The sequence below is a fragment of the Peromyscus eremicus genome, chromosome 7 (assembly GCF_949786415.1).
Source record: "Peromyscus eremicus chromosome 7, PerEre_H2_v1, whole genome shotgun sequence".
NCBI lineage: Eukaryota > Metazoa > Chordata > Mammalia > Rodentia > Cricetidae > Peromyscus > Peromyscus eremicus.
Genome location: NC_081422.1, coordinates 113,196,285 through 113,213,715, shown reverse-complemented (window position 1 = coordinate 113,213,715; position 17,431 = coordinate 113,196,285). Strand labels below are relative to the sequence as shown.

The window sequence follows — 17,431 nt, the reverse complement described above, 5'->3', positions numbered from 1 at the left end:
AGAGTCACACTCTTGGATTTACCAGCCTCAACTAATTATAAATTGTCCAGAGTGTGGTACTGTTTGTTACAGTAGCAGCCACAGACTAAAATACCTTTCTCATCACTGTGACCAAATACCTCACAAGCACCTAAGGGAGCCAGGAAGCCAGTCCTCAGCGAGCTTTGTCCTTTTTTCTTGAATTTAGTCCCAGTCCTGTTCCAGGGTCAGACATCCCTCAGTCCAACCTCTCTGGAAATACCCTCAGGCACAACCAATCGCGTGCCTCATGAATGGCCTACGTTGTTTCTTAACTCAATCCAGCTGACTGCAAAGTGACCACTGCCTACCCCTTCTTCATATTGCCCAAGTTTGTGTCATTTGGTAATCCTTTAAGATCTTACTTCCAGTTCACTGTTTCTTCCTATCACTATGTCTAATCTGTTTATCTCGTCTACTTTATTTTTATTTATTTGTTTGTTTTTTATTTATTTATTTTGGTTTTTCGAGACAGGGTTTCTCTGTGTAGCTTTGCGCCTTTCCTGGAACTCATTTTGAAGATTAGGCTGGCCTCAAACTCACACAGATCCACCTGGCTCTGCCTCCTGAGTGCTGGGATTAAAGGTGTGCGCCACCACCGCCCGGCCTTATTTTTATTGTTTAATTATTTTTATTTCATGTGCACTCATTTGCCAGCCTGTTTATTTGTGTGAAGGTGCCAGATTACCTGAAACTGGAGTTGCAGGCAGTTATGAGCTGCCACGTGAGTGTTGGCAACTGAACCAGGTCCTCTGGAAGAGCAGCCATGCTCTTCATCGCTGAGCCATCTCTCCAGACCCCTTATTTTTATTTTTTAAGACAGGGTTCCTCTCTGTAGCCCTGGCTGTCCTGGAACTCACTATGCAGACCAAGCTGGCCTTAAACTCACAGAGATTCACCTGCCTATTCCTGTCAAGAACAGTACCAGGCTTGCAAAGTATGCACAAAACCCAGGATTTGATGCCCAGCACCTAGAAAAGAAGTAAAACACCCCCCCTCCAAAGAAAAAAAATGTGGTGTGGTGAACGTGTGCCAGGAACAGAACTCAGGTCCTCTGGGAGAGCCAGAAATGCCCTAACCACTAAACCATCTCCACAGCCATCATCATCCTGGGTCAATTTTGATATTCTGTTCTTTGGACACTTCCAATCCCCCTCTAATTTTTTCATTTACTTTTATTATTTTTAATTGTGTATATGAATGCAGATAAGTATAGGTGACTGGATCCGGAGGCACTGGATCCCCCTGGAGCTGGATTATAGGTGACTATGTGCCACCACATGGTGCTGGGAACTGACCTTAGAACCTCCACAAGAGCAGTGCGCACCCTTAGCCAGAGCATTCTCTCCAACACTCTCCTCCTCCAATTTTAATTAAAATTTACTGACTTTTCGTTTGCTCATTTCTGATGACTTTCACTTGTGATAGGTTTTTTTTTTCCTCAGATTTGATATTGGATATCAAAATTATGTCCAATGGGGCCTTTTCTGTGGAAACATTACCGTCCAGAGAGAAGTGACCACTTTTGCTTCTGCCAAACTCCATACCAATCTGGAACACCTTTAATTTCTTGATTTAAAGTTTCCCAGAACAGGACATGAACTTTCTAACTCCCAGTTCATGCTTAGAGTTATAAATTGTCAGAGGAAGCTGCTCCCACCTCCACCTGCTCCCCGTTCACCCTCGGCTGAGACGTTACATTATCTAGTTGCTTTGTCAGCCATAGGCTACACGCTTTCCCTAAAGGGTTGACAGCAAGGAAGCCTTAGGGCAGGAGGACCCTAACCTCAACTCAACATCTACTGAACCTGTGCCTCTCAACTACGGAAATGGGCAGGCCTGAAGGAATGAGCAAGTTTCAGCAAGGTGTGTATGTCTGTGTGTGTCTGTGTGTGTGTCAGAGAATATGCCCTAAAGCCAGGCAGTGGTGGCTCATGCCTTTAATCCCAGCACTTGGAAAGAAGAGGCAAGCAGACCACTGTTAAGTCTGAGGCCAGCCTGGTCCAAAAAGAGAGTTCCAGAACAGCCAGGACTACACAGAGAAACCCTGCCTCAAAAAAACAAGACAAACAAACAAAGTATATGTCCTGTGCATGCAGGTCCCATGGAGGTCAGGAGCACGTATAAGATCCCCTGGAGCTGCAGTTTCAGGAGTTTGAGGGTCACCAGATGTGGGTGCTGGGAATAGAACTCAGGTCCTCTGAAGAGCCAGAAGCACTCCAACCATTGGACCATGTCTGCAGCCCAGGATAAGCAACCGTGCCTGGTGGAGGAATAAGACTTGTTTTCTGTGTCTTCACGCTCCTCTCTCACGTCCCTCCACAGGCAGCTCGTTACTCTTAGCATTTCAAGAGGCTTCTCAGTTCATTCGTCCACTATAAATGCCACAGAGAATCCAAGAGCATCTTCCAAGGTGACAGGACGAAGCCAGGGCATCTAATGTCACCTCACCAGACTCCATAAACAAGTCCCTGGCACCACCGCTCCACAGAACAGGGTGTGGCCCAGGGCCTTCTGCCGGCCCTGTAATTCCTGAAGAACACTGGAGAGCGTGCTACCAGATGACATTAGTGTTACAGGCATGTGTCCTCCCTCACAGAGAACTTTACCAAAGCCTAAGCCTGAAGGAATAAAAAACCCACAGAAAGGACAATTCAGAGCAGGCGAGTGGACAGAGGAGCAGAACTGACATACAGACCCCTTGACTGGCCATGAACAAAGCTGTGCAGCAGATTCCCACCACAGAAACAGCCAAGACTTGGCACTCCATGGCATCAGGTGTCGCCGTAACAATGGAGTAAAAAGGAGTCCAAAGACAGAGGATGGGCCGGTTAGGGCGGGCAGGCCCTCGGGCTCTCTCGTGGCTGGAGGCTGCCTTGCCCCAAACCCGCAGAGGCATAAAGCAGACTCTGGGTGGGAAGGAGCAGGTCACCTCAGGGCAGAGTCACACTGAAACCCAAGGAAGGACACAGCAAACACAGGCACTCAGCTCTCTCCTAGCTGAGGCTTCCAGGACCTCGGCCTTTCCTCCTCAGGAAAGACCAGAAGACCCTCTTCAGCAGAATCTAACTATCTAATCAGATCTCCACCTACAGGCTCAGAGCTCTCAATCAGCATCCAAACCCATCCTTAATCTAAAAGGCACAGGGCTGAAGATCAGTGATAAGAAACCAGCAGAGAAGATGAAGGGAAGACAACTTTTTAAGAACAGTTCACCCCTAGAGAGAAAGCAAAGGCCAATACACCTTGAAAAGTAGGACAGATAGCTCTGTGTGGGTGCTTGTGTGTGTGTGTGTGTGTGTGTGTGTGCGCGCGCGCCAATATCTAATAAGAAAGAAATGCCGGGCTGGAGAGATGGCTCAGCGGTTAAGAGCACTGGCTGTTCTTCCAGAGGTCCTGAGTTCAATTCCCAGCAACCACATGGTGGCTCCCAACCATCTGTAATGAGATCTGGCGCCCTCTTCTGGCATGTAGTCAGAACACTGTATACATAATAAATAAATCTTAAAAAAAAAAAAAAGAAAGAAAGAAATGCCGCTTACAATGGATAAGGAAGTTGACTGGTTTTGACCTTCTAACAACCAGTACTTGCAAGCTAGACTATGGTAGGACAATGCCCCCGCCCAGCTAACTATCAATGAACTGCAAAGGCAGAAGAGAAAAAGCAAGATTACAAGAACCTACCTCCAGAGGCTGGAGGGAGGCACAGTGGTTAGAGCACTGGCTGCTCCTGCAGAGGACCCAGGTTCTATTCCCAGCATTCATATGGCTACTCACAACCATCTGTGACTCCAGTCCCAGGGGTTACAATAACCTCTTCTGACCTCTATGGGCACCAGGCATGCATATATACATGTAGGCCAAACACTCATAAACAAAACAAAACAAAAAAAAAGAAGAAAAAAAGAAAAAAAATCAGCCTCCATCTGCCCTTCATCAAAATGTACTGGCACCTAGCTGCAGTGGCACACGCCTTTAATTCCAGCACTCGGGAGGCAGAGGCAGATGGATCTCTGAGTTCAAGGCCAGCCTGGTCTACAGAGCAAGTTCCAAGACAGCCAGGGCTACAGAGGAAGACCCTGTGAGACCCTGTCCCTAAACAAACAAACAGTACTGAGGAGCTGGAGAGAGAGCTAAGGTCGACAGCATGTAAAGCTCTTAGAAAGGACTCGAGTGCAGATTCATACATGCACACACATAATTAAAAATAAAATACATATTTTTTAATGTTCTGGAGGGTACACACCACCAAAACCAGAGATAAAACGAGGAAAACTTAGAAAACAAAACTTCAAGATCCAAACACAGACGTAATTGGTGAGTTTGTTCTGGGTGGTGATCATGAAAAATCCAGATGACAAGCCAGGCCAGGATAGGACCAGCAGCAAACTATTCAACCCTTTAGCTGACCCTAGAACTACACAGGCGTGGAACAGACTCCACACAACCAAACAAGCCAAGGAGCTGGGCAGGTATTCAGCAGCTGCTCTCCACAGAGGAATTCAGTCAATAGAATTACCTGTTGTAACAAACACAAACAGAGGCAAAATCAATGTCTTTGAGAGGAACATAACAGAATCTAGATTCTCTGTAGCTGCCATTCACAACACGGATATTATGCCCATTTTCAAGAGAAAACACAATGACTGTAGGCCAGCTCTAAGACAATTAATGCTGACATTAGCAAAGGGGTTAAACTAATACAAGTATTCCCAAGGTGTAGAGGAAAATGCATCCGGGGCTGGGAGAATGGCCTGGTCCTGGCCTGCAAATCTGTACTCTTCTTAGCTACACGACGCCTTCAATTGAGATGGTGTCTTCATTTCCTCCGGCCTTTTCCAGGTCCTTCAGAAAAGGGACAGGCCCTGGTCAGCAGAGGAGGAAGGCTCTGGTTTAATCTCTAGTACTTTGGGGGGGAGGGGAGCACAAAACTTAAAAACATCACATTTGAAATTTAAAATTCACTACAAGGGGCCACAACTTTATAACAGTTTGGATCTGAAGCTCCCCCTGCAACGGCTGGTGGGGTGTGTGTGTGTGTGTGTGTGTGTGTGTGTGTGTGTGTGTGACCCTCTGTGAGTTCACACAGACTCTCAGGAAGCAGAGCTCAGCCCTGGGTATGGCTCAGCGGGGCATGCCCTTGGGGCTGAATTTCATCCCATCCATTTCCGGCCCCCTCCTCTCTTCCTTCTTCCTCTTGCTCTCCTGACTGTCTACAATTCCACCTTGTCACTGCCGAGCAACACCTAAGCATGAGAGCTACCACGTCAGAACGAGCAGCATCGTTGTTGAATTCAGATGCGATGACCCTAATCTGGAGTGCACCCAGGCTGGCTTCCACTGGTTATGTGTTTAAAGCCATCGACGGTCACTAAAACTGGGCAACTGTAGAAGAAACTGAGGCCCAGGATGAGGTAAATCTTCCAGAAAGCATCTACAGGTGCTTCTGGCTGACAATAAAGGCATTATTAACCTCAAAACATTTTAATTCAACATTAGGATTTGTCTGGATCTTTGACTAACTGAAAAGGTTACTGACTGTAACCAGCCCTTGCTCAGTACTGGACCTCTTGTGTTCCCAGTCTCACAAGGCTGTCATGCACAATACAGTCTCTCACCTGCCCCAAAGAATGACAGAAAACAGACTCTGTGGCGAAAGTTATCTATCACCCATGCTCACAAAAATCCTGCCTGCAAATCTTCACTCTTCTTAGCTTCAGCCAGAGATGCTGTCTTTATTTTCTCTGGCCTGTTTGTTGCCTTCAGCAAAGGGATTGCCCCTGATTAGCGGGAGAGAAAGACTCTGCATCTGCTTTTTACCCAGCTTCTAGACATTTCTTCAGGACCAGTGTGCTCCAAATATACAGACACTGAAACAACCTAGATTCCAAGCTTTTCCTGCCTTCTATCTCTGTGTTTCAGACGATGACCACATCTGGATATGCTTCCCCAACACTCCAGGCCTTCTCATTTTTTCTCTGAAGCTCTACCCTACCTTCCACTGTGCCTCTGCTTGCCAACCTCCACCATGAATGCATGACTTTCTGGCTTCCTCACATCTATCAATAGTCCCAGAAATTGCTAAGATTTACAACTTGAATTCTCTCAAACTGTAGTAAAACTGCCTTGGGACTTCAGAAATCGAGGCAGCGAGGGCACAGACAGGCAAGCAGGTTGGCACTGAGTTCACCAGCATATACAAAACCACCCATGGAAAGTGTTAAACAAGAAGAGAGACCATAAAACAAAATCCAAAAAAAAAAAAAGTAACTTCCAGCTAGCTTAGTAGCCTGGGCCTTCATTTCTGGCAGGTGGCAGAGGCAGGCAAATCTCTGGGAGTTCCAGACCCCGTCTCAACAACAAAGTGGCTTCCACTCCAAATGTAATCCAAGAGGAAAACAGAATTCACTCTCTCAACTACCACCTTTATTACAAAACGCTATAGACTGATGTGTGTCACCACAACATCCACAGGTCAGAACCTCAGCCGTCACAGTGCCTGAGGCCAGCCTGGTCTACACTAAGTTCCACGACAGCCAGGGCTACAGATGCCCTGCCTGGAACGACAACAGAGTAGACAGAAAGTGAGGGAAGAGGCCATGAGCCATCTTTTAAGAGAGAACTCTGAGTGCACAAACAGGAAAGGCCACGGTGGCAGGCAGCCACTGTAAGCCAACAGGAGGGAAGAGCCTCTTCCATCAAGCCAGTCGGCATCTTACTCTCGAACTCCAGTCTCCAGTGCTGTGTGATTTCCCACGAAGTCTACTTTGCAGACAGAGGCATAAATAGTCTATGTCACCAGGACGAGGTAGAAGAGCCAACTGGGACAGTATGCGTACTAGAGACATTGCCACAAGTACAGTGTCATTGAAATCCATGAGCAGGGCCTGACAAGTCTGCTTACATCAGGACAGCTGAATCAAGTCACTGAGGAGACGCCGGACTTTGGAAATCACACCATTCCAAAATGCCTTCCCTACTTTTACATGTAATCATGGCAGAGGGCTGTATAAGGAAACCAGAGATACACCTGCCCACATACAGAAATTCCCAAGGCCCTTCTCATGAGCTCTTTATTACCACGTGTACAATTAGAATCCTGCCACACCAACACTCTGTCAAGCACACTGTGCTCACAGAGGCAGTGCCCACTACCCAGAGCTCTTCAGCCACCCTCAGCAGGTGCCACAGTCCCTGAAGAGGGTAGAGATGGCACACGGCATGGTAAGTGGCACACACACACACACACACACACACACACACACACACACACACGGCTATCACAAACTCAAGCTCCCTTGATGGCACTAGAACCGTGACACCTGGACAGGATCCTCTGTGGTTGAGCACTGTGGCCGAGGCTGAAGTCTAGACCCGAAGGAGCCCACACTGCCATCCTGCCCCTCTTCCACACCTGCTGCCACCACCTGCCATTTTCGGTGCTTATTTAAATTAGAAACACACACATCTTGTGTTCCAGGAATTACTGTCATTAATCTACATAAATGATATATAATCAGAAAGCCCACCGGTAGGAGGCCAGATAAAACATAATCCATACCCATAATACTTGAGAATTTTGCCTGGCTACTAAAAAGAGTAAACCAGGCATAGTGGCCCATGCCTTTAATCCTAGCACTTGGGAGGCAGAAGCAGGAGAATCACCACAAATCTGAGGCCAGTCTGAGCTACACGGTGAGTTCCAGGCCAGTGTAGGCTACAGTAAGACTTTGTCTCAAAAGTCAGTCAATCATGGTGATCTAGTTCCTGCCCTGTCTATTAAGAAAAAAACCAAAAACAACAAAAAAAAAAACCTTAGTAGATCTATGTATCTAAAGGCTGCCTACATGGATCTGAGTTTAAAAGATGTGAAAGTCACAGACACGGTGAGCAAGATGGATGGATACACACACACACACACACACACACACACACACACACACGAATGGTTCAAGGCTGTGAATATGACCATATAAAAGATAACAAGCAAAACTAGTTTATACTGCTGGAGTCAAGAACATGGCTGCCCTGGGGAGATGGGTCCGACAATCAGAATGGGAGGTGGGGCTTCAGAGCACACGTAGGATTCCCCAGGCCGACTGCAATCCTGAGAGTCCCTGAGACAGGAGGGGAGTTTTGGGAGACACAAACTTATAAATGTCTAATTCTTGTTTGTTTTTTGTTTTGTTTTTCAAGACAGGGTTTCCCTGTGTAGCCCTGGCTGTCCTGGAACTCACTTGGTAGCCCAGGCTGGCCTCGAACTCACAGAGATCCGCCTGCCTCTGCCTCCTGAGTGCCGGGATTAAAGGCGTGCGCCACTACTGCCTGGCTAAATGTCTAATTCTTGATCTGGATGCTGACGGCACAGGTACATTCAAGTTCATGGAAACACATCAAGTGCTAACTCATGACAATTACACTTTTCTTCTTTAGAAGTTTGTGTTCGGCTGTTTTGTCTGTCTGTCTGTGCACCATGTGCACTGCCCGGTGCCCATGGAGGTCAGAAGAGGGCGTTGGCTCCCCTGGATCTGCAGGGAGAGAGGTTTGTGAGGCACCATGTGGGCGCTGGCGTTCAAACCTCTGAGAGCAGTCAGTGCTCTTAACCACTGAGCCAACTCTCTAGCAGCAACCCTCCCCCCATGCCCGTTTTTAATTTTTGTGTTGTGGATCAAACCCAGAGCCTTGCACATGCTAAACACCTTCCACACCCATTTCTACATGTACTGGGCTATGCTCCATTCATCATCACGGGCTTCAGTGCATACCTGATACTTCAGCTAATGCCTGAAACAGTGATTCCATCAGGGACTCACCAAAGAAAGAGTGCTAATGCTCAAGCAACCTGTGTTTGATCCCAGGAACTCAGAAGACAGAGCCAGTTCCCACAAACTGTCCCCTGACCTCCACATGCATGCCATGGCACCTCCCCCACACACACTACACATTTTTTTAAGTGTAGATAAAAAATAAAACTCTATTTTTGTAGTTATTACCTATAATTGCACTATGGGGGGAAACGCCTGAAATAATGCGCACCAACCACAGACTTTCCCTGAGACGAGGAGGCAGTTCAGCTGGGACGGCATCAGCCTCGCACTCATGAAGCCCTCGGCTCCATCCCCCAGCACCACAGAAACTGGGTGTAGTGAAGCACACCAGTAACCGCAGCACTCAGGGGCCGGAGGCTGGAGGATCATAGTTCAAGACCAGCAGCGGCAGCAGCACAGCTGAGTTCAGGGCAGACTGGACTCCATGAGTCTTGGTCTCAGAAAAGGTGTGGGGAGGGGGTAGGAGAGACGGCTCAACAGGTAAAGTGCTTGCTGCTCTTGCAGAGGACCTGAGTTCCGTTCCCAGCACCCACAGCATGCAGCTCACAACCACCTGTAACTCCAGTTATAGGGGATCTGAAGTCTTCTTCTGGCCTCCATGGGCAATGCATGTACACAGTGCACAGAAACCTACACACACACACACACACACACACACACACACACACACACACACAAATAAATAACATTTTAAGGGGGAGAGCTTACTCAGGAGGCACTAGGCTTTTTGTTTCCCACCTCTCTGTTTTTGAGACAGAGTCTCCATAGCCCAGGCTGACCCCCAACTCCTCATGTTCCTGCCTCTCCCAAGTGCTGGAATTATAGGCATGCACTACCACACCCAACTTGAGACCCTAGTTGTACCTGCTAAATGTACAGCTAAATTTCTGCAACTGAGTATGTATGTGTTACTTAAACGGCTATAAACTTAATGAAAATTAAAAAGGGAGGGAGAAAATAAGGCTCATGTGACCTCTGCTCCCCACAGTGGTTAACCAAGAGACCCTTGGGTAAGGGGAGGTTTGGGTACAAAGGTTTTCAATATAGAGGAAGCAAGCCGAGCCCCACCCTTGGGCAGGGGTCACTCACCTTTCTCAACTAAGCCTGAGTCCCTGATGCTTCTAAGCCACTTTGCAGATAAACCCTGACCCACCTGTTCTGTGCAGAGACGCTAGATCTCCTGGGGGCCTGGGCCACAGACAAGGCTCCCACTGAACCCCACTTTGAATTCACATACAAAGGAAACCCTCCCCCCGGAAAATATGCAAAAGAAATGTTTCCTAACCCCTGGCTGCCAGCCCAGGGCTTGAGAACTCACGAGAACTTTCTGCATCAATGGACAGGACACAGCCAGGCTGGAGGTGGAAGGTGAAGAGGGTTGACAGTAAGAGGGCATCAGATGGCATTGTCGCCACACCTGCACACACTGGGCACCACCGCACGCCCAGAAGAGACCATCCTGGTGCGGACACTCCAGCCAGCTCCCAGGGCGGCCTCCCGCTTCCTTTCATTGGTTCAGGTCTGGAGGGCGGTCAAGCATCTCCCTCTCCTCAGATGGACAGACAACAGCTGGTCTGGTCACATCCTCCCGATCAGCGGGCCACAAACATGAAGAGGCAGCTCTTCCACCTCAGCCAAGCGCTCGGTTTCCAACAGCCTTCCCTTCTCCCAGAACTAATTTTAGCCTTCTTGGTTCTCAGAGGTGGAACCGAAATAGTCTGCTGAGGAACACGTTTACAAACAAGAGCATTGGCTTTGCCTCACAAACACCTCAGCTGTAGCCCAGAAAGTAGCCAGGGAGAAGCCCATTGTCCAGCAGGCCAGGCCCCTCCAGAGAACATTCCCCAGGGAGGGGGGCCGCAAACCTGCCCAGTGGGCCAGGCCTTCTCTCCAACACCAGCTCCCAGGAGTCATGTGTCCATGAATGAAAACACCAGGCTGAGCTGCCAGTCCTCAAGAGGATCTGAAGAAGGTGTGTGTGTGAGTAGCAACAGTGGGGCTGTCCAAGGCCAGGAGCCGTAGCTAGTCTAACGCCAGGAGGAGGCACCCTTGACCCTGGAACAATCCCACCTGGCATGGTCTGCTGATTTCCAGCCCCCACCGCTGTCACAGATGGAAGTATTCTGCTGACCTTAAGGACCAGGTTGGAGGAGGACAGCGGTGTCCCCCAACCCAAGAACCTGGGTGCCCAGCAGCAGCAGCACCAGGCCTGCAAGGAGCAGACACCTCCGGGCCTAGGACTCAAATGTCAGTCCGGTCCACACCGAGACCAAAAAGCAGCTGAGAAAAAGGGGTGTCTGACCCAGAGCAAAACACACTGGTGATGGCATGGGAGGAGGGCCAGACCCAAGAATTCTAGGAAGGCGACCACATAGGGAGATGGGCCCAGGTCTCATCTCAGCACACACTTCACAGGGTGATGTGGAGCGCTCGAAATGCTTGTGAGAAGGCTTGTGTCCACCCTGCTGCCTCCCAGAACAGTAAGCAGCTCAAGCACGGCAAGCTCTCACTTAGTGGGTCAGAAAGGAACGCCCCCAACAATCCTCAGCAGAACTCTGCATGAAAAGGAGTATGAAACATGGCCCAGCCCACAGGAGTTGCCAGCCTGCAGAGGCCAATATACAGGCCTCTGTGGAAGCCTGTATGTCTGTCACAGCTTACAGCACTACACGTTTCTAATGCAAGGCTTGCCCATCACACACACCTCCCAAGCCCTTGGGAAAAGACAGGCCCATACCTTTGGGGCGAGGCCGCGCCCCTGCCCTGGCCCTGGCGTCCTGGGCCTGAACGTTCCAGGCCCATAGCTGCTGTGGCTCCTCTGAGCGCCACAGGGCAGACCCACTGGGGGGGAAGGGCATGCCAGGATCCTGTTACGACCCAGGGGCTCTGAGACCCAGGGGCTCTGCCAACAGGTATAGCCTGGGTTCACCCAGCTCCCAGGTGAGGAGAGGGGGCGTCGGGCAGGCGGAGCCCCAGCAACAGGCACTTCCTGACATTCTGCGCTTGCGGGAGGGAGAGGCAAGAGTACCAGCCTCAAGGCAAAGGCCAGAGCAGGTGGGCGGGTGCGGGCGGGCAAGCTGCCCGGCCACCCACAACGGGCCGCCTCCCTGAAACCCGAACCACTTCTGGGAAAACTCAAGGATGCCAGGATTCTCCTCAGTGGCAGCCTGTCCGCTGGAAGCATTGATTCTGAACCAAAGGCACACTCAAACAGGCTCCACCGAGCAGGAATTGCCTATGAGGGAGAATTCAGCTCCCTACCCTGACTCCAGAGAAGATGAATGAACACTGTTTAACCATTAACCCCATCTCCCACAACTGTCTACCTCTGGTTCTCAACCTACGTAAGTATGATTTTGCCTCTAGCACTTAGCGATGCCAGGAATCACGTTCACTCACCATGATTAGAGATGAGATACTGGAATTGACCAGCAGAGGCCAGAGATGCAGCTAAGCCACACCTTCAATGTACAGGCCAGCCCTGTCATCACCATCATCATCATCATCACCACCACCACCACCCCACTCCCAACATAAACAGAGAATCCACAGATACAAATGCCAATGGTGTCGAAGTCTGGGAAACCCTGTTCTAGAGAGGCCCATGCATCTAGGACTGTCTACCCAGACTGTCTCCTAAAGTGTGGCTAGGGGGCTAGAAGACAACTCAGCCAGTAAAGTGTTTGCCATACAAGCATAAGGACCATTCAGATACCGAGCACCCATAAAAAGCCAGGCAGTGTAGCAAGCATTTGGAATCCTTGTTTCAAGGGTGAGTTCCAGGGTCAGAGAGACCCCATCTCAAAAATCAAGTGGGGGGCAGTGAGATGTCTCAGCAGTAAAGCTCGCCTGCTGCCAAGTCCAGCAACCAAAGCATGAGTCCCAGGACCCACTGTGGAGAACCAACTTCTTCAAGTTGTCCTCTGACCTCCACATACGCACTGAGCTGTGGTACATGCCCACAAACTGAAATGAAATGCTTTTAAAAGACAGAAAAAATCGAAGTGGAGAGTAATTGTAAAAGATGTTTAATGGTGATCTATGGCCTTGACATGATCCCACATGCACAGGTGTTACACACACACACGCACACGCACACGCATGCATGGGAGGTATGGATGAATATGAATGGTCCTGAATGATCCAGATCGGCTCTTAACCCTCCATCCACTGCAACCCAGTCCATGGTAATAGTTAGCATCTGTGAGTGGCTCTGAACTCAGACTCTGACACCCTGTGGATCCCACCTGCACTACTGACCTCCCAGGTAGGGAGGCTGAATACATAGGATGGCTTCCGGAGTGGGGAAGAAACCATAGAGACTGAGCAATGGGCAGAGCCACAAGTAGCAGAAGTAAAGGCAAGGGCATGTCCACAGACCAGAACAGGGTAAGCAGGGGTACCAAGAGAAGTCAGTCCAATGCAGGCAACCTTCTTCAGACAGGCTGTCCGCAGGAGAGCTGACTGCAGGGCAGTCAGGATTTTAGGGAGCCCAGAAAGGGAGCAGGATGGTACACACATACAAGGTGTCCAAGTACCCACGTAGGCACTGATTTATGTTTTCTGGAGTTCAGTTTTCTTAAATTTTAAGAGCAGCGTGACAAAAGACAACGGGGCTTTCCCCTAAGCCCCCAGCAAATGAGGGGCCTTGGGGAACTGCCAGGGCAAGTGCAGAGGCCTGGAGGACTCTGGGTACCAGGAAGAGCAGCAAAGGACTACCAAAGCCTACCTAAATAGGACTCAGTCAAAGGGTTCCAGGTCTTAAGACTTCACCCAGCTGTAGGGTCTGAGAGAGTGTCACATCTGCATGGAAAGCCTTTGAGTGCTGAGGAGGGTACCTACTCCTTCCAAAGGGCATCCCCACCTGATAGGCAGGCAGCCTCGAATGGTCACAGATAGGACAGAGAGCAGGGGACATCCTCTCTGGGGAGAGACTTCCATGACTCTGTAGCCCTTGTCCTTGGCCTCTCCCACTACAATGGACCAGAAGACTAAAGGTTACTCTCTCATACACACCTCCACCCACAAGGAAACGGACAAGAAACATCTCTGTGTCCGCGGTCAGCCTATGAGGACGTCTGGGGCAGTGGGTACCTGATAAGACCCTTCTTAGCCCCTGGCTCCTGCTCTTCTGCTCCGCTCCACCCTGAAGCCTTCCGCGCCGAACCCCAAGAACAGAAACAGATGTCAGAGAATAGAATGTGCAGACGTTCTCTGCAATGCAAGAGCCAAATGCCAGCCTCCCGAGGACAGCCGGGCCAGGCAGGTCTGGAAAGACGTCCAGACGTACCCACTGGTGGAGCTGCCTTCCTTCTCAGCCTGTGCTGTCCAAAACGGCAGCGACCAGCCAAATGTGACTACAGAGAACTGAAGTTAAAAATTTTGTCACGTCTCAGTAACTGTTTTAATAGTGATTATATGTTGAAATGACCAATCTTTACGTTAACTTAATTCCATTAATTATGAAAAAGGCCACCAATAATGTAATGGTCTTCGGAAGTGGGACCTCCAGGAAGCAGTGAAGGTTGGATGAGACCATGAGGGTGGGATCCTCATTGTAGGATTGGCTCTCTTAGGGCAGACCTGACCATCCCAGAACCCCAGTCTGGCTTCTAGAATCATGTAAAAATAAGCACTGCTGATTTTCAAATATAAATTTATATATGTGTATATACATATATATTTAAACATATATATCTACATATGGCTATTTTAACTTTATTTATGAGTTAGGTCTGCAGTTATCTGTGCACCATGCGTATGCATGATGCTCTAAGGGGCCAGAGAACATGGATCCTCCTGGAAGTGGAGTTCCAGGTGATTGTCATGAGTGACCATGTGGGTGTCAGGATTGGAACCTGGGTCCTCTACAACAGCAGCAAGCACTCTGAACCACCTGGCTACCTCTCCAGCCCCAATACTGCTGCCTGACTCATGCAGTCCTGCGGTACTAGGCCAGCCAAAACACACTAAGACACAACTATTCTCTTTCCTTTTACTGACATGACTATCGGGAATTCTAAAGTTAAATATATCTGCCCATGTTCCTATGTTTCTGCTGGCAGCACTAGGATAGATCTCTTCTTTTTACCACGGGGTTGAGTAATTCTGAAGACCGAGCCAGGAACATGAAGAAGAGACCATTTTGAAGCCAGAGGCCAGGTATGCCCCAACCAGGAACCAGGGAAGCGCTCCTCTAGTTCCTCAAGAGCAGTGGCCACCTTGAGATGACAAGAAACAACAGGTGACTCTACTTTGCCCGGGGCAGGAAGCACAGGTCCTGAGTCAGAACAGATGCCTGTCAGTGTATTCTGCTGTATATTCCCCAAACAGCGCAAAGAAGTAGTGGACACAGTACCCAGGAACCACTCTCACCCCGTGCCCAGATGGGAGGCAACTGGTGAAGCCAAACTGGAACAAACTGGCGCAGTGATACCCAGATTCCAAGTCTGAGGCGTACTGTCCTGAGAGCACGCTTTCAACAGGCCTGGACTAGAAAGGGACTGGCAGATCAGGAGTAGACATCCAGGAGGTCAAGAGGCAGCTAGGGGACTGCCATGTACCCTTGGATCAGCCCACTGCTGCCCTCCCCAAAGCAGGCCAAAGCTTTCCATCACTCCCAAGCCCTCATGCTTGGGGAAAACGTCAAAAGCAACATCACTTCAGTGAATGGCAGAAAGAAACAATGTTCAACCTGAGCACCGCTTGGCCTGGACCACTCCAGAACAGCATCGAAACTGCTTCCCAACCATAGCAAAGAAGTGGTCTCTGCCCTCTAGCCTGCGCACTCACATTCCACCTCACCCAGATTCGTGCAAAAACTCTCAGGGTCGGAATTAATTGCAGCCTCACTACCTTGCAATAGAAGGGAGCAGATTGAGGGTGGGGATCCCAGTGGGGCGTGCAATGGCCATCTGGGATACCCACCCCCGCAGTAACGGGGGATCCCAGCCCCTCCCCTGCACTCTGGGCCCCGCCCCTCGCGGGTTTACCAGACTCTGCGCTGCTGCCACCTCGGGCGGCAGGGGACCCGAGCTGCATGTGTAATGGGGGTTGGGAACAAAGACGCGCAGGACCCACAGCCCCGGCCACCGGGCACCAGCCGTCCCAAGCGCTACGATCTTTTCTCTCGAGTCTCAATGCCCGACTGTCCACGTTTCCCAGGGCTGCCCCAAGCCTGTCCTGGAGCTCCTAACAGAGTTAGGCACGCTTCAGCACCACCGGGACAGAGAGATCCGTGCCTGAGCTTTAGGCGCTTTCCCAACACAACTTCGCGCATACACACCCACACGTCCCAGTCCCCAAGCAGGCGAGCACCAGTTACGCACATCTCGCAGCCGCCTGCGGGCTGAGCGCGGGTCACTCACGCCCGCCACGTGCCGGCTGGAGCGATCTGAGACCTGTTGGTTCGCCTCCTCAACGTCCTCTCCACTCCCAGTAGCCCAAAACAAAAGCGGTCCCACGAGGGCGCATCTGTAGCCCGCTGCAAGGAAAGCGGGCGCAGGTAGGAGCCACTCGCGCGAGGATCGCGACGCAGAGTGGCCGGACGGAGTGCAGAGGGCTCCGAACGGGCTGTGTGGAGAGCCGTCTGCTTTGCTTTGCGACACCTATGGCTCTCAGGGGCGCGCAGCCCCATCCCAGCCATCCCCGATTAGATGCCCGCCCAGCCTGGCCGCCTTCCCCACGCTCAGGTTTTCCTCGCTCGGTTCCTGGGGTCCGCGAGTTGCAGAACCCGAACTCCGACCCTGACGCTCCAGGTTCCCCCATCACCGAGCGCCTCCGCGAGCCAGAATCGCGCAGAGGAACCGCACGGGCGAGCTTGTCTTTACGATCTCAAGCAGAGCGCCCCGCACGACCCCGATCCCAGGCAGGTGGCGCGGCGCCGAGGCCGCGGGGCCGCCCTTTGTTGGTAAACACCACGCGCCCCGGGTCCCCGCACCCCTACGCCGCGCCGGGTCCTTACCGGCGCACAGCGATCCCCAGAGAAGGGCGAGGGCCGCCCAGGGCGCCGTCATGTTCCGCGGCGCCGCCCCGCGGACACCCGGAGCCCGCGGGCAGGGCCGCGCTGCGCTCCCGGGGCGCGCAGGGCCCGGCGGCGGCGGCGGCGGCGGCTGCGCTCTGCTTCCCGCTCCTTCTCTGGGTCGCGCTTCCAGGCGCGCTCGCTTCTGCGCTTCGGTTCCCAGGCAGCGTGCGGGGACGGGGGCTCAGGGTCGCTGCGGGCGGCGCGCAGTGCGGCCCGGGCTATGGGACGACGCGGGGGCCGGGGGGCGGCGGCGGGGCGCGGGCCAGGGCGCGCCCGACGTGGGCATGGCGCAACGGGGCTGGGCCCGGGCCCCGGGCTCAGGGGCCGAGTCCGGAGGGGCCATGAACGGGGGGTGGGGGAGGGGAGCTGAACCGAGTCCAAAATGGCTCCTGAGCGGTGGCCACGGAGCCGAGCCAGCGGGGAAACCCGGATGTTGGATACAAAGAGGCGGGCGAGCTGGGCGGGGAGGGGGAGGGGAGGCGGGCCCTCCGGCCGCGTGGTCCGCGCCCCCCTCGGGGGCGGGGCCGGAGAGGAACAACAACACCGAGGCTCCGCCCCCAGC

General features: G+C 51.5%; 1 protein-coding gene across 1 annotated transcript in view; it reads right to left on the bottom strand.

Moving 5' to 3' along the window:
- The window catches only part of Acvr2b (activin A receptor type 2B), a 33,308-nt gene extending 16,447 nt beyond the window's left edge, over positions 1–16,861 (bottom strand). Inside the window, exon 1 of the mRNA XM_059267172.1 lies at positions 16,810–16,861. Within this exon, the coding sequence (XP_059123155.1) occupies positions 16,810–16,861 (52 nt within the window). The remainder of the gene's footprint in view (positions 1–16,809) is intronic.
- Between the last annotated feature and the right edge of the window lie 570 nt (positions 16,862–17,431).